The sequence below is a fragment of the Gossypium hirsutum genome, chromosome D04 (genome assembly GCF_007990345.1).
Source record: "Gossypium hirsutum isolate 1008001.06 chromosome D04, Gossypium_hirsutum_v2.1, whole genome shotgun sequence".
Taxonomy (NCBI): domain Eukaryota; kingdom Viridiplantae; phylum Streptophyta; class Magnoliopsida; order Malvales; family Malvaceae; genus Gossypium; species Gossypium hirsutum.
Window position 1 is genome coordinate 3,014,795 of NC_053440.1, and position 21,744 is coordinate 3,036,538.

Sequence of the window (21,744 nt, forward strand, 5' to 3'; positions counted from 1 at the left end):
GTTTTGATTATTTGTTGATGAAGTTAAGGGTTTTCTTTGGCCAAAAATAAAGTTGAAGTTTTGATTGCCTTGGCTTGGTCTTCTTCTTTTTTTGCTATTGATTTGAAAAGAAAAAAAAAAGTTGAGATTTTGATTGTCTATTGAGTTTTGATCTGTTTAATTTTTTGATTACTTCATCTATGTTTCTTTAGCCAGAGTTTACATATATGTATACATGTATATACATATGTGTCTGTTTGTGTGTGGTGTTAAATTTATATTTTGACTGTGTAAATAATTTTATTGGTTAGATGCTGCAAGTTTATCAGGGAACTTTGGGTATTTGTTAACCGGTATATTTATTCAATTTTTAATAGGTTAACTAAGGCCTATTTTTGGGTGGGTTGAACTTATATCAGTACTAGCAGATTAGAGGTTCTCTCAAGTTTCAGACATATTTGAGTTCCTATCTTGGAACAATTATGATGTCTGTTCCTATTTTTAAGTGATCAGTTTACTAATGCAGGGAAGAAGCAGATGAGATGTGCCGAACGCTGGAGGAGAAAGAGGGCAGTTCATGTACTGCCTCAGAAATGGCAGATGTGATCTACCATGCTATGGTTTATAATTATTTTTAGCTTTCTGCACTAAATATTCAAGAAAGTTTTATCTGCTTGAGGTGACTTTCTAACATAGACAATCTCTTTGCCATGTTTACTCTCCTTTCTTTTATTCAGTCATTTGTAGATTTGCAATTTCCAAATGGACAGTTGACCTACGTATCTTATGAGGGGCTGACAACAAGTGCTTTCCTTCCTCTTTGTGGGGGCCTTCTTCAGGCTCAGGGCCAATACCCAGGGGAAATGAGATATAGTTTCTCATGCAAGGTCAATCTTGAGCTCTTACTGCCTGCCAACATGACAGGCATCAGAAGTTGTAGTTAATTAGTTTTTCTGAAACAACTTTGGCGTAAGGATTCACTATTCTATTTTGGGGTGCTTTCTGTAAGAGTGCTGAAACTTTTTGTTTGGATATTTCATCAGAATAAATGGGGAACTCGTATCACACCAATGGTTCTATGGCCTGACAAATCATTTGCACTGGGTCTTTCACAAGCCTTGGCTTGGAAGCGGTCTGGGCTCATGATGAAGCTATCCATTCAATTTAGGTGAGATTCTCCTTATCTGTGTTCATTTGCAACGGTTTAGAGTTTGTAAATCTATGTCTCCTTGCCTGCACTTACAATTCATGTTGAGGATATTACCTTTCATACACTGCCTTTCAAGATCTTCATTAAGCCTTCTTACAAATTGCATGAATTTCTTGTAAATTGAACCTGAGTTGCATGATCTTAATGCTTCTGTTGTGTTTACCAATTACAGAGCTCGGGCGTTCTAAGTGGAACGGAAATGTTGGGAACTCGGGGATAGTAGTAAGAGTTGACAGCCGCTGTCCAGTGTGGGACGTCCATCCTTTTCTGTTCAGATAAACAACGTAATTGAATTTTGATAAGTTTGACACCCAAAGCATGGTGTAGAAGTGTATATATAGAGTGTCATGCACGTAGACAAATGACATCACATGTGAATACCACGATGTTACCTCTCTTAACTACACTAATTTCTGATCTAAGTTTGGATATTCATCGCTCTTTTTTCTTTTGGTTTCAAATTCTACATTTTACTTCTTCTTGCTGATTCTTGTTCTATAAATATCAGGTTAAATTTTGGTTTATTTTTTCTTTTCCTTAAAGTCCTAAATGCTGTATATGTGGGACATTAACTTGAAAAGGGAAAATGTTTAGTTTGTACTTTGTGGTTGGATCAGGAAGGTCCTCTATAAGAATGAATTTTCACTACGTTTTTGGTGTTTAAGATTGTTGGATTTGAACTCTATTTATCCAAATTAAGAGCACGTTTGGTTCGCTGTATTGGAATAAAAGCGTAATGGATTAGAGGTGTAATAGCAAATTAGTTGTTTGGTTGAATGTAATGAAATAGATGCGTAATAGTATTCTTGTGTTTGGTTGAATGTAATAGAGGTGTAATAGCATAATGGAAAAAACTAAAATGACTAGAATACCCTTAGCATAAATTTGTTTTGGTAAATGATTATTGTTATTGTTATTGTTATTTAAATTTTAATAAGATTATTAATATCAATAATAAATAATTTAATCATATTTAAACATAATTATTATTAAATATATTATAATTAAAATATATAATTTAATAAAATTCTTAATAATTAATATTCTTATATGAATTTACTCAAATCATAATATATGATACTATAAAGGATAAATTAACATAATTATTATTAAATATATTATAATTAAAATATATAATTTAATAAAATTCTTAATAATTAATATTCTTATATGAATTTACTCAAATCATAATATATGATACTATAAAAGATAAATTAACATAATTATTATTAAATATATTATAATAAAAATATATAATTTAATAAAATTCTTAATAATTAATATTCTTATATGAATTTACTCAAATCATAATATATGATACTATAAAAGATAAATTAACATAATTATTATTAAATATATTATAATTAAAATATATAATTTAATAAAATTCTTAATAATTAATATTCTTATATGAATTTACTCAAATCATAATATATGATACTATAAAGGATAAATTAACATAATTATTATTAAATATATTATAATTAAAATATATAATTTAATAAAATTCTTAATAATTAATATTCTTATATGAATTTACTCAAATCATAATATATGATACTATAAACGACACATTAACATAATTATTATTAAATATATTATAATTAAAATATATAATTTAATAAAATTCTTAATAATTAATATTCTTATATGAATTTACTCAAATCATAATATATGATACTATAAAAGATAATTTGAAATAATTAATATTAAATATATTTTAATTAAAATATATGATTTAATAAAATTTAAAATAATTATAACTAATAAATTATATTATATGAATTTGTATAATTTAAAATAATTATTATTACATATAATTTAATAATAATATATAATTTCATAAAATTCTTGATAATAAATTTTCTTATATGAATTTATACAATTTAAAATAATTAATATTAAATATAATTTAATAATGATATATAATTTCATAAAATTCTTAATAATAAAATGTTCTTATATGAATTTACTAAAATCAATATATAACTTGAGAATTATATTCTGCATAGACATAATTAACTTAATATTAAGAAAAGGTTAGATGAAAATGAAATTCTACATCATAATCCATATGTTATATAGTTTTACAACATCAAAAAGTTTGAACATTGATTTTTAATGGTGAGAAAGAAATCTTCTGACCCATTCCAATCAAGCAACAGAAGGTAAACTAAAGAAAACGATCATTTGAGTTGGATGATCTGGAATTTTACTCAAAGCTTCATACCACTGATTGTCGGTTAAACCTTCAATTTCCCATAAGGCTGAATATAAATTTGAAGCTTTTTCTTCCATCTTTTGATATTCTTCTGACTTCTGCTGAACTACCACCTCCGAGGCAATACTCCTACTGATTTGATCGCCAATGGCCTTGATGTTTTTGGCCAATAAAGTGGCAGCCTCATCAAATGAAGAAGACATATCACGAGCATCAGATTTCTTCTTTCTCTTGTTTGAAGATGAGGAACCCCCTTGGTCTCTATCTCGTTGCGGCCCCGCAGCAGAAACATCTATGTCATCCAAAGAGATGTCAGCTTCGCAGTCATAGAATGAGTTTCTTTCTTCATCCATACCTGTAGTACGTACATCATCAGCATTTATTTCTTCAAGAACATCAGCAGCTATTTGAGCATCTTTCCCAGTTGCTCGATCTCTTGCGTATATGGTAGTAAGCTGGTCGTAGTAAGGGAAAGTACGATATCTGAATTGAGTGGCTTCTTTGTGACTCTAAAAAAATGAGGAAATCATATTAGTCATAAGTTTGGTAAAAATAAGATAATAAAGACTTGAAATAATCTTACCTTTAAATAGGAGTCCCAAACCGCATCTTCACAACAACGAGCTGCCTATGCTCGTCCCAACCAAAACCACTATTGTTTTGGCCATTAAGCATGTCGTAGACGATTGACCACTCCCTTTTTAGTAACCTAATCCTCGATTCAATATTAGGTTTCGCCTTCAACATTGCATTTGGTAAACCCGTTTGTAGCATTCTTTCCAACTCGTTTAAATAACTGGCTTTGAACCCGGTATCAGCATTAAATGTTCCAACATTGTGCAGGTCCACCATGCAGGAAACCAATGCTGCATCTTCTTCTGGAACCCATTTTCTTTTGCTTCCTTGAGAAGCTTGAGAAGAAGCATTTGATTCTGGAACACCTGACATAATGATCTTAAGAACAAAAAAGAAAACAAATTATATTAATTACTATTTTAATATCGTGATTCAAAAGGTGAACACTTTATAAAATTATAATTAAGTTCAATATCATGAATATATATGATTCATACCACAAAAAATTTAAAATTATAACAGATGCTGAATGAGAAGAAATTAAATTATAATTCAACAAGTTTAGTACAATACAAAAATCAATACAAAAGTTTCACAAAAGTTTCACAAACTAATTTCTAGATGCTTGCCATTCATCAAACATTTGGTTGGCTAGTTCCATCCTCCAACTAGCCCAAGCATCCGATGGATGAATATTTGTGATATTCGGTTCATCGTCATCCACCACATTACTAGGTAATCCTTCTCCCACCTCCGCTTCAATGGGATCAATACTCATATGGGTTCGAATAAAATTATGGAGCAAACAACATGCAATAATAATTCTATTGTGCACCCTTACAGGATAGAACGATGGACTCCTAAGTATTCCCCATCTAAGTTTTAATAAGCGAAAGCATCTTTCAATAACATTACGTGCTGAGGCATGTTTCATATTAAAAAACTCTTGCGGAGAACTTGGCTGATAACCCTAACGCCACTCGTTCAAATGATATCGCTGTCCTATAAATGGTGCAAGAAATCCCTCACAATTTGTGTATCCAGCATCAACTAGATAATAACAACCTATAAAATAATTTTTTTTAAAATGATTAATTCAACACACAAAGTTTGATCTTAATGAATAATTCAAAGTCATCTAACTATACACTTTACCATGAGGAACTTTTAGTCCATGTCTTCTACTAATGGCATCTCAAAGAACCCGTCCATCGGTAACTGAACCTTCCCAACCAGGAAGAACATAAACAAATTGCATCTCAGGTGTACAAACACCTAGCATATTTGTTGCTATGTCACCTTTTTGCGTTCGATATCTAGGTTTATCAACTGTTGGAACCCTAATCTTGATGTGGGTTCCATCAAGAGCACCTAAGCAATTCTATATCACATGATATAAAACCTTGAGTCAGAATACTAATTTAAATCTAAAAGACCTAAATGTTGTACAAGCTATATATAAAACTCAGTCCAATACCTTAAACCATTTCCACCTTGTGTCAGAAGAATCGGCTGTAATTGGCTCCGGCTTTTTAAATAACATATCTTGTAAGCGTATGACAGCATTTAAAACACTATGAAATGCCCTACTAACAGTTTCCCCAGACCTTTTAAAGTGATGCTTGATAACTCGATTTTTCATGTGATGGGAGATGATATGTAAAAACATTGCTACTTGCTCATCAACAAGCATGAACCTTGACGACTTCAATCCCCCTATCGATTCTAACATCTCACATAGTTTAAAAAAGGCAGCTCTATTCATCCTAAGTTGTTCAATACAGGTCTCGTCACTAGTATATACAAGCCTTTTCACATAATCCCGTTTTGCATAAAAATCTAAGGTATAAGACCTAATCCTTGGTCTATGTAGGCTAAGGCTGGCACCCATTCTAGATAAGAACCAAATCGCAATTCTACAGATTTCCAACCATATTGTCACAACAATACCAATACTTTTACGCCTCACACTTTGTGCAATTAAAGGCAGACAAGCCATTACTGCAACATTTAGAAGACACATTATAACTAAACTCACGAATTTAGAACACACGAAGCAAAAAAAAATCTATTAAATGATATCGTTGCAACTTTAATTTCATTTCTTTATCAATCACCCAAATAATAATGAAAGATAATATATTTAATTACATTTTAAATATATTAAAATTTAATATAATATGTATAATTGACCTAAAATTAATTGACCTAAAATTAATTGTTGGTATTTGTTAGATTATAACTAAACTCATTATAATTTAAAATTATAAAGCATGTTCAAAGTTTGAACATTTCATTTCGTATAAATATATTGATTAGTTAATTAAAGCATGTTCAATGTTTGAACATTGATTAGTTTGGACATTTAAATTTAAATTTAAATTTAATTTCGTATAATGAAATTGAAGGTTTAATAAAGCATGTTCAAAGTTTGATCATTGATTAATTTTTTTATTGATGATTAGTTTAATTAAGGTTTTCTAATTTCAAAATAAATAAAATGAAGAATGAACATTTGGTTTAATAATGAAATTGAAGTTTTAGAACTTTTATAACATTTTAAATTTAAATTTCATTTTGTAAAAATATATATAACTTTTATCTCATTTACATGTACAAATTATTATTAATAGTATTGTATTTGCAATTATGATTGGAAAAGATTGAAATCTAGTATTGTATTTACATGTACAAATAATTGTGATTTAAGCCCATTATTTGTAGGCATACTGCTCTTTAAGATTGAACATAATTAAAGGTTGAACATAATTATTATTATTTGAATAATATTAATTAAAGGTTGAACATAATTATATATTAGTATCAAATTTGTATCACATTGATTTTATGTACGCTTTCACTAATAAATTATATATTAGTAAAAAGTTGGTGCATTGGTACACCAATAATTTGAATACATACTACTTTTTTTAAAAAAAAAATATTACCTATTAGTAAAAACATATAACCTATTTTAAATTCAAAAAGTTTTCAACTTTAGATTTGAATACATACTACTTTCTTTTAAAAAAATTTTAATATTTTTTTAATAATCTAGAAAAGAAAAATATCAAATAAAAGATAAAGGTCATAAGACATTGGGGTATGGTTCATTGTTGCTGCAAATGAATAAAGGAAAGAAAAAGTGTGTGTGTGCCATTTCGAGTCATCCACGTACAAATTGGTGATAAAAAAGAACAATAATTATGCAGCAATAACCATAACCATACAAACAAAAGCTATAATGAGCAATACAAACATACAAACAAAACCATACAAAGGAAACAACAAAAGCTGCTACAACAATACAAACATGCAATCGGGGAAACCATACAAACAAAACCATGAATACCAATGGAAAACTAACTTGTAATGAGCAAATCGGGGACGACTGCGATGAAGAAGTGTTGGAACAAAGAACCTGTAATGAGAAAAGGGAAATCGATTAAGTGTTGAGAGACAACAAAAATCAATAAAGAGGATCCTCTTCAATTTTATTCATTTAATAATTCCAACATTAAATCAGTTTTTGGTTCATCATCCAATAACCAAAGCAGCCTCTCTTTTAGTAACCAGTCCTTTAGATTATTAAATATACCAACTTGGCAGCTTTGAATATATATGATTCAAAATCAATATTACAGCAAACATTATGAAAACAAGATAAAAACAAAGGAAATGGGTGATTCCGCAAAATCTATTCAACTAAACAACAAATAAACTGTTAAAGAGTAATTAACGAATTCGATCCTCTTCCGCGTTAAGGCCGTGTGTGAATTCATACATGAAATCTTTAGGATGGAACCAAACAATCAAATTCATATATATTCACATTTGACTTGCAGGGTAGAATTAAAAACGAAGACTATAAAATGTCAACTCTGCATCATAGACTGAGTTTAGCTGTTATGTTTTTACGTAATTTTGCTTGCCATACATTAAATGGTCAAACTACATCCATTTCTAACTTCAAAACCAAACATTTACCAACCCTTTAAACCATTTTTTTTAAAAGAAGAGGAATAATGAAGTTTATTTCAATATTATTAACTGATATTTTCAAAATTCATACAAAATAAGCATTTTCAAAGTTAGAAAATAAGTAACAAAAAAATTCAGAATAAGTGACTTGTCGGTATCAAGAAATTAAGATCCAACACAAAACAGAAAAGAAAAAGAATTATATGCCCTAGGAAGTTTAATACCTAACACACAAGAAAATGCCATTACTCCTTATTCATAAAGAATGATTTATTCCTAGTGATGACAATTGAGAACTCATCACATCGCATGCATCAAAAAATGACAACTTAAAGATCACACCTCAGGTTTCTCCCACATTATGCAGTGACAAATAATTTGAAGATAAAGATCCACGACAATTTAAGACATCAAGATGCTCCAAATTTAAGAATATTAAGTCCTAATCTTCCCAATTTTATGGAGATTAAGTATGCAGTAATTGCACAGTTCATTTTTCAACATTTCCTCTATTTTGCTTCTGTTTACTTTTGCTTGGTGATAATAACCCCAGTCATACACCCTATCTAATTGAGATATACTATCCTATCAATTGAAGTTGCATCTAGATAATGTAACTGGCACCAACAATCTTCGCTTTTGATAGTTTTTATTGAAGACATTTACAAATTTCAAACAAGGAAAATATGGTCTTCAACACAACATTCCCTGTTAAACCAATCCAAACAGCTATGAATAATCACTATGAAATCAATCATGGTATTACCCAATAAAGAAAAAAATGAGGTGTTCGAATAACATAGATTTTCAATTCCCTTTAAACGGTTCTCCAAACCAATAAAGATTGTACCAATACCTTATCCAGATTATTTACATTCTATCTTAGTTACCATTATTTTATCTAGATTTTAGGTGAGTATCGAATATGAATATGCAAGTATACTCAATTTTCTTTGTTATTTTATATTCTTGAAGATCATATCCTATAGTTATGTCCAAATAAGTATCAAATACTACCAGATCCACTCTCCAACTCCAGCAAACACAATTAATTTATTTACTTTGCATGATTCAATGCAGGAGGTGGTTTCCATTCAATATGTCTCAATATGTACAACAACAATAATCCATCAACTATGTATATAAACATTATTGAATCACATTACTAAGAAACTAATAAATAGGAAAATAATGCGGTGTATAGGACGATTTGTAAGATTGCACTTTGTTCTAATATTTCTAATTTTATTACATATATATTAATTTTTCAGATGATTCTTCAATTGAATTTATACAAACAAAGAGAAAGAGAGATCACTGAATCACCGATCACGTAAGGATTCATTTAGAACAAATTGGAAACACACTGTTATGGAACAAAATAGAAAGCCAGAAGAAAAGCAGAAAAAGAAAGGAGGACAGAAACAGCAGAGAATTCAGAAGAAAATAAAAGAAATAGAGACAGAATAGCAAGGAGGAGGAGAAAGGAAGAAGGGAGACGAAATAGATTTAATTCATCAAAAATGCCTTAAAAAATACATAAAGAGGATTACATTGTCAGAAACAAGATGACACAAGGACAAAGGAATAAAGAGGATTCAAATGAGAAACACAAATAACTATCGTTTGAATCGAACACTACTAAAAGTTAGATAACAAGAAAGCATAAAAACAAACTGATCAACCAATTGATCAACCAAAATCAGCAGCAGCACAATGAAAGCAGTGTAATAGGGTAATCGTTCAAGATTCATACCTCAACAAAAACCAAACGCCGAGACCGTAGAGAAAAAAATGAAGCAGTGGATTTCGGGTAAAGAAATGGGAGACCGAGAGAGAGAATCGGTAAAGAAATGGGAGGAGAAATGATGAGGATAGAAAAAGGAGAGGGTGAAGGTCGATTTCGGGTAGGGAGGGAGGGTAAAACAGAGACTTGGGAAGGGAAGCCGGACGTAATGGGTAAGCGTCGATTTGGGAAGGGAATAGAAAAGCTGTGAATTTGGGGATTAGGTCGGTATTGTAATAGGCACGTAATACCGATTACAGCGAACCAAACACCGGAATAGGTGGGTAATGTAATAGGCACGTAATCGGGGCGTAATGGATTACCTATTACACTGAACCAAACACGCTGTTACTCGTTTATTACACTGAACCAAACGTGAAAATTTAATGGTTTTGAGAGGATATGTTTCATTATAAATGGGGTTTTAGCCTTTTTGAAATATAAATTATATCCATAGATAGATTAGCTTAAAAGATTATGACACCTAAAAGATATAGTAATAATATTTTAATTATAAATTAGATTTGTTTATGAGTCGGATTACTCGTTTAGATTCGAAGGTTTACTTGAAATTTAGAAGGATTTGAGTAAAAATATTAAGCTCGAAAAATAGACTTAAACAAAAAAATAAAATATGGGTCGAATTCTCCTTATTTATATCATCAATACCTTGGTTGCAATAAAATTCATTACCCATGCCTTTCACTTTCTTCTGATTTCTCAACTCAAGAAATTGGAGTTGCTGCAATTGGCTCAGAGGTGGAAGACTTTCACAGTTGTGGCAATCGTAAAAATTCAGCTCCACCAAATTGTTAAGCAAAAACAAACCAGAATCACCAACAGATCTTAACATCATGAGGGAAAGCTGTTGCCTTGATAACTGCTAACAGTTAAGCTTTGCAAATTTGAGTGGGGTTGGAGACTTTCCATCACTTCCTCACTGTTATCACTATCACTCCCTTTAAAATCAAATATCAACTTGCATAATTTTTCTTTAAGGTGTAGATTTGCTCCATTAGCCTCTTGTTTGTCTCTAACACACTGTAAACGGTGTATCTCGAATTCTCCACGGAGTTCGTTTAGGGATCCTAACTCCTTAATTGAACGTCCCCTTTCTGAACCCACATAAAATACGGGTAATGTTTGAAGACAAGTTAGGTTTCCAATATTATCTGGTTGAAGCCCTTCACAATCAAAATACCAGTGCTTCAAGCTTATCAAATTTTCCAATCCATCCGGAAAGGTGAACGTCTCGAAACCAAAGAACCGCAATGTTTGGAGATCCTGAAAGGTGGATGTCTTTAAACCCAAGAGCCTCAAGTGCTTTGATAGAAGTCCGTGAGATGTCCAAGTACCACAAGTGCTTCAATTCTCCAAGGGAATATGGCAACTCAAGAATATAATAAGCACCGACCAACTTTAGGACTCTTAATCTTTTGAAGCTTTTTGATAATTTCTTGAACACATCAATCTCTGAAAACAGTGACTGTAATTTCGGAGCAACTATTGTCAACATTCTTGGCAATGATTCCCCATCACATCCAACATTGAGATGACGAATATGAGAACACTCATTTGTGATGGGAGTGGAATTTTCTTGAAAAATCAAAGCATCAAACTTTGACACAGACAAAGATAAATCATGCACTGAGTCGTGCATCTTGAATGTGAGAATATTCCCGCAAGTGTCCTTCTTAACATCTTGGAATAAGGAATTTGATAAAAGTTCATTCAAGTATTTGTTACCATTATCCACCATTGCCATAGAGCTGCCAAGAAATCCTTCAGCCATCCACAGTTGGATCAATTCCTCTTTTTTAAAGCAATAATCTTTAGGAAACATGGCACAGTACGCCAAACATTTCTTCAAAGATGGAGAAGACAAGCGATCGAAACTTAGTTTTAACACACTTTCCACTTCTAACACACTTTCTGGTGAACCCCGTATACTATTTCTTTGAATTTCCCACCAGGCGCTGGGACTCAATTCAATTTTGCTCATTAACCCTCCAATAACGTTAGCTACCAATGGCACACCTTGACACTGCTTAGCAATTTCTTTTCCAATAGGCTCTAATTCGTGAGATATTGGAGAGTCTCTCAGTGCACGTTCTTTAATTATGGACCAACATTCTTCGTTTTCTAGTTTTTCTGGTTGATGCCATTGATCCGAACGTGCTTGCACTGTTGATGCTACATCTTCTTTGCGTGTTGTCACAATAACTCCATTCCCGCCATTTGTACTGATTCCTTCCAGACAAAGCTTTAGATCCTCCTATTCCGTAGCATCCCATACATCATCAAGTACAAGAAGATACTTGATCTGATCCTTTCCTCCTTTGGCCCCTTCAATCTTCTGCTTGAGTTTCTCAACCATTGCATTCTTATTTTGAGGAACTGAGATCTGATTATCAGTAAAATGCTCTAACATCTCTTTTAAAATCCTCTTGACATCTAAATGATCAGAAACACACACCCAGAATTTGACATCAAAAAGCGTTTTCACATTCATATCATCATACACCAGCTTTGCTAAAGTAGTTTTGTCAAGACCTGCCATACCTACTATAGGCACAACAGAGACAACCTGCTTATCTTTGGGATTGACTAACAGGTTAACTACTTTTGAAACATCATGTTTCCTTCCGACAATGTTTGAGTGATCGTGGTAGGAGATTGTCTCCACCTTTGGTCCTCCATACGCAGGAACTGGAGTTATAGGATATATAGCTCTCTGTTGGAGACCAAATTGACTGGCCAAGTTGTTAAGGTCATCCAGTGATGTAAGGATGTCCTTAATTTTATTAGCCATCTTGAGACGAAATAAAATGGAATTGTTACAAGAAAGGAAGTCGAGTACCTTCCTCAGAATTTGGTTCCGAATCTCCACTTTCCTTCGGAGAATTTCATAAGCAAACTCATCAAGAACATCAACAGCCTCATAAGCAACATCTTCGAGCCTCTCTAACCACAACTTCACTGAGGTATTCTTTGTTTGCTTTTCCTCTGCATCTTGCAAGAAAGCTTCGATCATTCCTAGTGTCTCACCGAGTTTTTTCAGCTGTTTCTTGAAACCCCACGCAAGGCTGATTTGTTCAGCGGCAATTGGAATCACTTTCGCCACCGCTTCGTTCACAACAGCACCCAAAAGAGCTTCTGCCATCTTTGCGTCCGTAGTCTGAAAGGTTTGAAATGTTAGGAACTAGAAAGGGAAAAGAAGATAACAAATTTGTAAGTCTGGAAATTAAAGCAACGATGTGTAAAGGATGATACCAAGTCTAGGAAACCAAATGAACAAATGAAATGAAGATGAACGCTTTACTTCAAATATTTGGGTATCGGATCCTTTTCTTAACGCCTCTACTTCTTCTCAAAAGCGGTTCAATTTCAATGCCTTGAAATCCAATTAATCCATTCAAATGTCCATGGCAAGGTTCCTTTTTGTGCATTTTAAATGTAAGATAACATGTAATTGGACATTTTCAAAGTTAAAATTATTCTTTTTATTTCTTATAAATGTTAAATAATAAGATTTAAATATATTTTCAATGATTCTCATAAATTTACTTTTTAACTTTTTTAATAAAACTATTTCTTAACTTTTTGAAAACTATTAACATTTGATTTAATTAAAGAATGGAAGTACTTCCAAAATTTCTTTGAATGAGTGGACTTGTCCAACAAAATTAAATATAGTTTAAATACAATGCAAACTAAATATATTTAAAAAATCCAACATTATTTTAACAGAATTTATTTTAAAATATCGTTATCTTAACAAAAATCTATCATTTCACATTATTTTTTAGGTAAGTTATATTCAACTTTTCATTTTTGTATTAAAAAATAAAATTTTTAATTTTAGGTATTAACATTAAAAATTATTTTCATTTTAGTCACTATTGTTAAAAATTGTTTTCATTTTAATTACCCATCATTTATTCAATGTTATTGTACATGATAAGTACTAAAAATAATATGTTTTAACATTATTCTTAACGCGTTTTTGGGTGATTATCAGATGTTAATAATAAATTTTATACTCCTAATCCTTTAAATTCATATTTTAATGCTTAATAGAGCACTTGGGAGCAAAACGAGCAAAAACCGAAGAGTCGGAGCAAGCTGCAAAAGCCGCACGGGTTGAACCATTTCACATAGCTAGACCACACGGGCGTGTGGTAGGTCGTGTTCATTTCATGGGATTGCACACTAAACAGCAAAAAATCATGGTCTGAAACGTATATATGACAAGCATAAGAAGATGAGAGAAAACCGTCAGGGAATATTCAATAAAACAACTTGAAAAACACCATTGAAGCCGACTTTGAAGCAGATTTCCGTCAATATTAAAGATTCTCAATTGATTTCTTAGGAAGTTATAATGAGTTTATTTTTTTTTCGATTATATTGTATCTTGAATGTTTTTATTTTCGAGCATGAACTAATTTTCTAAATACTTAGGGAGATGAACCTGATGATGAATTATATCATTTGATTTTTATTTTACGCAATAAATATTTAGTTTCTTATTCTCAATTATGTGCGCTTAATTCTTGATTTGATATTTTTAGGGTATTGATCCATGCTCGATGTGCTTAAATTGGTAGTTGAATAGAACCCTATTTAATATTAGATCTTGCATAATTGAGTGAAGCTGCATGCAATCCTTGAAATAGGACAGCATAAATCTACCGGATTAGAATCAAATATAATAACAGAATCCATAGTAAGAGTTAATGCGCTAATAGGGGTTTTAATTAGAAAGAAATTTTAATTAATCAACCTAGAGTCGGTTGCTTTTATACTTGAAAGTGATATTAGCATAATTCAGGATTTTTACAAATTGATGTGTTAAGTAAAAAATTTGTGTTATTTAGACTTTTAGTTACAAATGAAATTTAGGAAAATTCTTTCTTGGGTATTGTTTCATTTTTTAGTTGTTATTCGATTATTTTCGTGAGTTGTTCTTTACCGCGTTCGTTAGTAATTAAATTAGTTAATTTTAATTTTTAATCAATCACTCAAATTATTCGATTAAATAATAGAAATACGATACAATAAGAATAAAAAATACAAAATTTAAAAAATAGTTAGAAATCTCACCATATTGATCGCATAGTTAACGATGTGCTCTTCCTGAAACTTTGTTATTTTAGAATCAAACTTTTTTCAATAGTTGGTGACTTTTAAAGTTTCATAGAGAATCTTGGATGAGAAAAAAAGAGAATGATGGATTTCTATAAGGTGGAAGTCGTTACGTGGTTTTCGACTTTCCATTGTACTTAATATATTTGCGGAGTCAACTATCAAATAAATTCTTGGATTACACTACTAAAATTTGAATTAGTCTTCCATAAACATTAAGTTACCATTAACTACACTTTGCAATTCTTGACATGTATGACACTGACTCATATAGTGATTTGACAACTTCCTAAACTCAACACTCATAAATGTCGAGATACTAAATAAATATATTTTAATAAATACTTTCCCATCACATATGTATTAATAAATAATAAAAATAAAAAAAATTGTGTACAAAAAAATTAAATATTAACATTTTAATACAAATTTTTAAAAAAAATATATCAATTATGGTTTTTTTTTAATTGAATGAAATTTTAGAAAAATAAATATTTGTCCATTTTAATAAATATCAAGTCTGGTATTTTCTTAAAAGCATTTTAGTAAAATATACAAAATTTAAAAACTAATTAAAAATTTCACCATATTAATCGCATATTTGACTATATGGCATATGCTCATCCTAAAACTTTGGTTCTACCATTTTCTACAGAAAATAAGAATAAAATAATAAACTTCTTTCAATAGTCAGTGATTTTGGATGATAATTGAATCAATTGTCAAATAAATTTTTGGATTAAACTCTCGTAAACATCAAGTTATTATGATTACACTTTACAGATTTTTACATGCATGACATTAACTCCGATAGTGATGTGATCAGTAAACTCGACACTCATAAATATTGAGATAATTAAATAAAGGTATTCTGATAAATAATATTTCCACGCAGTATATATAAATAAATTTTATAGTATCAAAATAAAAAACAAAAAAAATATACATGTACAAAAAGAAGAAAAAGTAAATATTAACGTCTAAATACAAATTTAAAAGAATATAAATTTAAAGCTAATTGAGTTTTAATTCGATTGACATCGATATTATTACAAAAATGTGAGTTCAAGTTTCGTATTTTCTTTTAATTGAATGAAATTTTAGAAAAGTAAGTTTTTGTATATTTTGTAATACCAAGCACAGTGTAAACTTAGCTTCCAAACTTCTTTCGTTTCACAGTTCTTCCCCTTTCTTTTGTATTTTCTCTCTCCAAACACAAGACAATACGTCAAAATTCTTTTGAAGTAAAGGAAAGCTTTCCTTTTTGTCATCGCTACTCTGTTAGATCTCGATCTTGTGCTCTTTCCATTCTCGGTCCTTTTTCTTCTAGCTCTAACATTACGGTTAGAAATTAAAAAAATTATACATTTTCATTTATTTTATCTAGGGTTTGCTCTTTTTTTTACTGATTGATTGTAGATCAAGGATTTTATATTAATTATAGCTGCTCTTGTTGGTTTTGGATTTCAGGTTTTCCATTTTTACTTTTCTCTCAGTTCTTACTTCAACCGAGAATCATAATTGAGCTGATTGAGAAGTTCTATTTTTTGCAAGTTCCTCTTCGTAATTTTGCATCTTCTGACGGAGCCAGGTAACTGGGTTCTACTTTTTTCTTAGTTTTTTCTTTTCTTTAATGAAATGCGTAGATTCATTTATTTAATGTAACTTTATATTTTATATATTATTATTTTGTGCAGAGTAGTTCCTATTGCAGTTATTGCAGCTTGTAATGTTGGAGTAATTTAGGAGAGAACTTTTAACTACAGTGCAATAAATGCAGTTTGGAATTTACTTTTTTAATCTCAACTTATTTATGTCATCATCTCTGGCAAATAGGTTCTTGTTTTAATTCTTAAAATTTATTTATTATCCGCCTTCTGAATTAAGTGAAAGGTTTAATTTAACTTTCTAGAATTGGAAATGATTTTGCTGTTTTAAGAATATAATTGGAAGTTTACATTTATGTCTGCTGGATTTTAGTATTTAAATTCTATGAATAATTTTGTTTTCTATTAACTGTTTTTAGTCCTCCTGTATGTGGATGACTTTCTTCATTTCGAATTTCGTCATCTGGAGAGAGTTGTGCTTGTATTATCCCAATAACTTTTGTTTTGATTTATAGATCTAATATATTTCTATATGCTTATGCAATTATTATTTAACATTTGGATAAAGGAGTGCCGTGGTTGGTCCACTTTTAGCTTGTCGTGATGCATAAAGAGCATGTATAGGAACAAAATCAATGAACCTATGAGAGTTCGAGTGCAAGTATGAAAAAGTGAGGGGAAAAGGCGTTGCTTTTTTTTTTAATTTTATTTTTTGGTTCTATGTATCTTAATTTTGCGCGTCTTATATCTTTACTCTGGTTTCAGGTCTTGGACGGTTCTCACATGTTTCTAAGAATTTGTGTGTGATTACAAAGGGATGAGTCACACAAAAAATGAGAGGGAAGATAGAATGCTCTCAAAGAATCAGAAAGAATTGCCGTTGATTGATGATGGAAACTGTGGAGATGCAGATGGGGGAGCTCTTCTGAAGAAAGGACCATGGACGTCTGCTGAAGATGCAATTTTGATTGACTATGTGAAGAAGCATGGAGAAGGCAACTGGAATGCCGTTCAGAAGCACTCTGGATTGTTTCGTTGTGGAAAAAGTTGCCGCTTACGTTGGGCAAATCACTTGAGGCCAAACTTGAAGAAAGGAGCATTTACACGAGAAGAAGAGCATCTGATCATTGAACTCCATTCAAAGATGGGAAATAAATGGGCTCGGATGGCTGCAAATGTAAGTGTGTTGTTCATTCGCTGTGAATTTAGTTACTCTCATGATTGATTGAATAAGAGAAATTTACTGAACATAAAAGAAATTTAAGAAATACATTAATAAAAAGAAGCTTAATTTAAAAAAAGAATCAAAATCTGCCTGTAGAATTGTCTTTTAAGAAAAGAAAAATCTTTATTGATATCACTATATACTTTCATTCTATGATCTGTTTAGTACAAGTTACATGAAATATTAATAACATTCCTGATAGTTACATTTGTCTGTCTCATTCTATCCTTTGTCTGACATGGGCATGTTCAATTTTTATAAGGTTTTCTATCTATTTGGATGATCCTTAGAAAGCCATATCCTCGTATCGACGTCTATATCATTGTGGCATGTGTCTATCATTTCTCATACAGTTAAACTAACTGAAGTTCTAAGATTTGCTTATTTGCTGACCATGGAATGCTGAAGTGCTCTAATGATGGTATCCTGGTTTCCGGGAATCCAAATTGAGAAAGGAATTTGTAGTTTTTTAAGGAGTAAAAATTTGTCAAGAGTCATAAGGAGCCTTCGTGATAAGAGAATGTTATCCTTGTCCCAGGTGAAGTCATCTCCCAAGGTTATAAAAATCCAGGTCCTCGTCAATCTGTACCCGTCTTCCTCATCCATTGCCCATATCCCGGTGCATTGCAAAGCCAAAATGGAAAGTAATGAGAAAACCAAAATACAGTATTTAGTTCATGCCTTAAAGGATAATGAACCCCATTAATAATATATCTTTCTCAGTATTGTAAGATTTTTGCTAGCTGCAGAGCAATAGGGATTTATGCCTTCCAGATTTCTATGGCAGATATTCCAACCTTGGCAATGCTAAACGTCTGTGCAAATCATGATAATACATTCAGGTACAGTAATTTGTATCTTGGAGATAAGCTTCTCTATGTTCTGTTATTCTTTGCAGTTGCCTGGTCGCACAGATAATGAGATAAAGAATTATTGGAATACCCGGATTAAGAGACGTCAACGTGCTGGATTACCTCTGTATCCTCCTGAAGTGTGCTTGCAAGCACTGAAGGAGAGCCATCGTACCAGTGCAGTTAGTGGAGGGGATAAAGGAACTCATGATATCTTGCAGAACAACACCTATGAGATACCTGATGTCATATTTGACAGTTTAAAGGCCAATCAGAATGTCCTGCCTTATGTCCCTGAACTTCCTGATATATCTGCTAGCAGCATGATGATGAAAGTTCTAGGTTCTTCTCAGTATAGTAGTTTCATGCCACCAGCAATTCATCGCCAGAAGCGTCTTCGAGAATCTGCTGCCTTTTCCCCTGGTTACACTGCTGCTGTTAAAAATGACTGCCCCTTGTTTGAGCAGTTTGAAGATAATATGTTCAACAAGGCTGCTCAACCCTTTGGGCAGTCTTTTCCATTTGAACCAGATCCTTTAACTAAAAAATCCAAGTCATTTAGTGCATTCCAAGGTAGCCATGCCCTTTCCCATGGCAATTTCTCTGCTTCAGAGCCCACTTTGGAGGCTGTGAAGTTGGAGCTCCCTTCACTCCAATATCCTGAAACTGAATTAGAAAACTGGGGCACGTTTTCTTGCTCCTCATCTTTACTTGAGTCTGTTGATGCTTTTATCCAGTCACCACAAACAACCAGCGCAGTGGTCTTGGATAGTCTTTCACCCCGTAATAGTGGCCTGCTGGACGCTTTACTCCATGAGGCAAAAACTCTAAGCTCTGCAAAGAACCATGCATCGGACAAGACATCAAATTCATCAACTCCCTGTGATATAGCTGAAAGGTCCAATTTCAACATTTGCGAGACAGAATGGGAAAATTGTGGTGAGACTCTTTCTCCTATGTGTCATTCGGCAACTTCTTTCTTCAGTGAAAGTATCAGTGCAAGTGGCAGTGGCAGTTCATTGGATGAACAACCACCTGCTGAAACCTTTACTGGTGAGCACCTCTTTAATCTGGACTTATTGAGGATGATATATGATTTATACTTTTCATGTTTGCATGCATTATCAAGCAACATGCTTACTCATATCCCTTAGATTTTAGTGATGTTTAAACAATTTACAATTGACATAGAATTTAGAAAATTACAGCTCCCTATTTCATACCCTGGTTATTGACTCTTTTGTAGTCCTGCGTAATAACACTATATACATGTTCTGTTTTTTATTTATTTTTCACCATTTTTATATCATGAAATTCCTTTTAGTAATTCCAGGTATTTTATGATGGAGTCCTCGAACTAATATTCCAAGGCTACTGGAAATGAGAATCAGACACGTTCAACTTTTTCAATTGTTTTGCTAGGGTTATTTATTTGAGTTTGGATTGTTTTTCAGAGCCTCATACAAAATCAGAATCATCGGATCATGTTTTGACCCCCGAGGTGGAAAAAGAGGCTCCCATTTGGTCAGACGGTAGATGCCCTGATATTTTGCTTGCTTCAAATTGGCTCGAGCAGGGTTCTGGTTATGATAAGGACGAGACAATCATGATTGATGCCATAGCAACCCTTCTCAGTGATGATCTGAGTAGTGAGTACACGAGCATGTTAGCCGGAACATCAGTTTCAAGTCAAGTGTGGGAACCCAGCTGTTGTGCATGGAATAACATGCCTGCTGTGTGTCAGATGTCTGAACTTCCTTGAGATCTTGGACCTCAATTTTATGAACTTCTCTGAACCTTTTTGTATCATTCATTCCATGATTTGTTTGATGCGAATGGAACCTGCTATACTGAAGGTCATTTCAGGTGAGACTATGATACGAGTGTTTGGTTTGTTTTTCTTAACTGTTGGACGCGTGCATGCGGATATAGAACTAAAAGGTGCGTTCTAGGCTGTTTTAATATTAGAATAACTGTGGAACACTTGTCCTTTGATTTTGCTATTTGATGCTATTCAGGTGTGAGTGTGATATGTTTATGTATTTGTCTATTTGATAGACCAAGAACAAGTGTCAAACATAAACACTTGATAAAAAAGTGACAAGTTGGTCTTAACTCGTTTGTAGGAAACACTGTAATTTTACAGCCAGATCTCAAAAACTAATACAATCTTTGGATTGGGTTTTTATTAATATTTTTGCCTAGGCTATTTATTATTCTATTAATGCCTGAAATATAAATTGATTACTTAAACTTGTTCATTTCTCTTACATTGGTACTTATGATTTTTTTTGTTTTCGATTTTTTTTTTGTTTTAACTTTTATTTTTATTTTTGTTCTCGTAATTAAATTGAAGTACATATTTTCAAGGAAAAAATTTTTGAATTGGATTAATAATAATCTACTATAATTTAAATTTTTCACATTTATTTTTACTTGATATGTAAAATTTTATGATTTATCTCAAAACAAATTCTCATTTTAACATTAGTTTAAATTGATATCAAAAATGGTTTTGGGTATGTCACTCTATTTTGATTTAACTTGTTAAGTAATTATAAATTATGATATATATTTACTAAAAATAAACACTTAAAGATACACGATAATACATATTCGTAAACAAAACAGTACACTCGTCGAGTGATCGGAAGAAGCGACAATTGACTTCTTTTGCGGGCATATAAAATTAGTCTAAGATAGCAAAATGAATCCACTTTTTGAATTGCTCGATTTTCATCTTATAATTTCCACTTTATTTATGTATGGAAGACGGGCGTTACATATGAAATTAAAAATTTTCCATGTGGTTACATTTTATTAAATTAAACATAAAGATTGGAAATGCTGAGAAAACAGGTTAATTATTTTAGTAGGATTTCAAAGTGTTGTCCATCTTAAAATGTCATTCCGTATTAAGCAAAAACATGATAAGACGACACAAAAACGAAAGAATTTTTAATTTTAAATAATGTTTACAGAGCAAACTTAAAATCTATTTAGTACAATTATTAGTATTTTAATTTTAATTTTAATTTTAATTTTAATTTATCAAAATATATTCAATTCCATGTGTACCGGTTACCTCACCAACATAAAGTGAATTGTAAAATAGAAAATCCAAGACGACAGGAATCTATTAGCTTAAGGACTAAATAGA

The 21,744-nt window shown here is 31.6% G+C and overlaps 2 protein-coding genes and 1 long non-coding RNA gene across 10 annotated transcripts; 2 read left to right on the plus strand and 1 right to left on the minus strand.

Moving 5' to 3' along the window:
* Positions 1-1,837, plus strand: LOC107927532 (uncharacterized). The gene is made up of 4 exons (XR_001692467.2): positions 1-658; positions 750-866; positions 1,023-1,147; positions 1,362-1,837. It is a non-coding gene; the product is annotated as an uncharacterized lncRNA (long non-coding RNA).
* Positions 1,838-10,605: 8,768 nt separating this feature from the next.
* LOC107927558 (putative disease resistance protein RGA3) lies at positions 10,606-12,916 on the minus strand. The gene is made up of 3 exons (XM_041090682.1): positions 12,062-12,916; positions 10,955-12,028; positions 10,606-10,848 (listed from the first exon to the last, which is right to left on the minus strand). Exons 1-3 carry the CDS (start codon positions 12,914-12,916, stop codon positions 10,606-10,608), a joined length of 2,172 nt encoding a protein of 723 aa, XP_040946616.1.
* A 3,122-nt stretch (positions 12,917-16,038) lies between these two features.
* On the plus strand, positions 16,039-20,776 carry LOC107927598 (transcription factor GAMYB). 8 transcript variants are annotated; one of them, XM_016858703.2, is made up of 6 exons: positions 16,039-16,244; positions 16,372-16,492; positions 17,077-17,179; positions 17,274-17,685; positions 18,632-19,637; positions 20,039-20,776. In XM_016858703.2, the coding sequence occupies exons 4-6, from the start codon at positions 17,326-17,328 to the stop codon at positions 20,344-20,346; spliced, it is 1,674 nt and encodes a 557-aa protein (XP_016714192.2). In that variant the 5' UTR covers positions 16,039-16,244; positions 16,372-16,492; positions 17,077-17,179; positions 17,274-17,325; the 3' UTR covers positions 20,347-20,776. The 8 variants fall into 8 exon arrangements, with proteins under 8 accessions (XP_016714192.2, XP_016714191.2, XP_016714198.2 ...); XM_016858702.2 differs by lacking the exon at positions 17,077-17,179; XM_016858709.2 differs by lacking the exons at positions 16,039-16,244; positions 16,372-16,492; positions 17,077-17,179 and adding an exon at positions 18,272-18,377 and having other exon boundaries at positions 17,511-17,685; positions 18,477-19,637.
* The last annotated feature ends 968 nt before the right edge of the window (positions 20,777-21,744 follow it).

Excerpts from the sequence above, each read along its gene's own strand:
- LOC107927598 (XM_016858703.2), top strand. The coding sequence starts at position 17,326 with ATGAGTCACACAAAAAATGAGAGGGAAGATAGAATGCTCTCAAAGAAT. Across the intron at positions 17,686-18,631 it reads GGGCTCGGATGGCTGCAAAT|TTGCCTGGTCGCACAGATAA; the intron begins GTAAGTGTGTTG and ends TATTCTTTGCAG. Across the intron at positions 19,638-20,038 it reads ACCTGCTGAAACCTTTACTG|AGCCTCATACAAAATCAGAA; the intron begins GTGAGCACCTCT and ends ATTGTTTTTCAG.
- LOC107927558 (XM_041090682.1), bottom strand. The coding sequence starts at position 12,916 with ATGGCAGAAGCTCTTTTGGGTGCTGTTGTGAACGAAGCGGTGGCGAAA. Across the intron at positions 12,029-12,061 it reads ATCAGATCAAGTATCTTCTT|GAGGATCTAAAGCTTTGTCT; the intron begins GTACTTGATGAT and ends GCTACGGAATAG. Across the intron at positions 10,849-10,954 it reads TTGATAAGCTTGAAGCACTG|GAGTTAGGATCCCTAAACGA; the intron begins GTATTTTGATTG and ends CGTTCAATTAAG.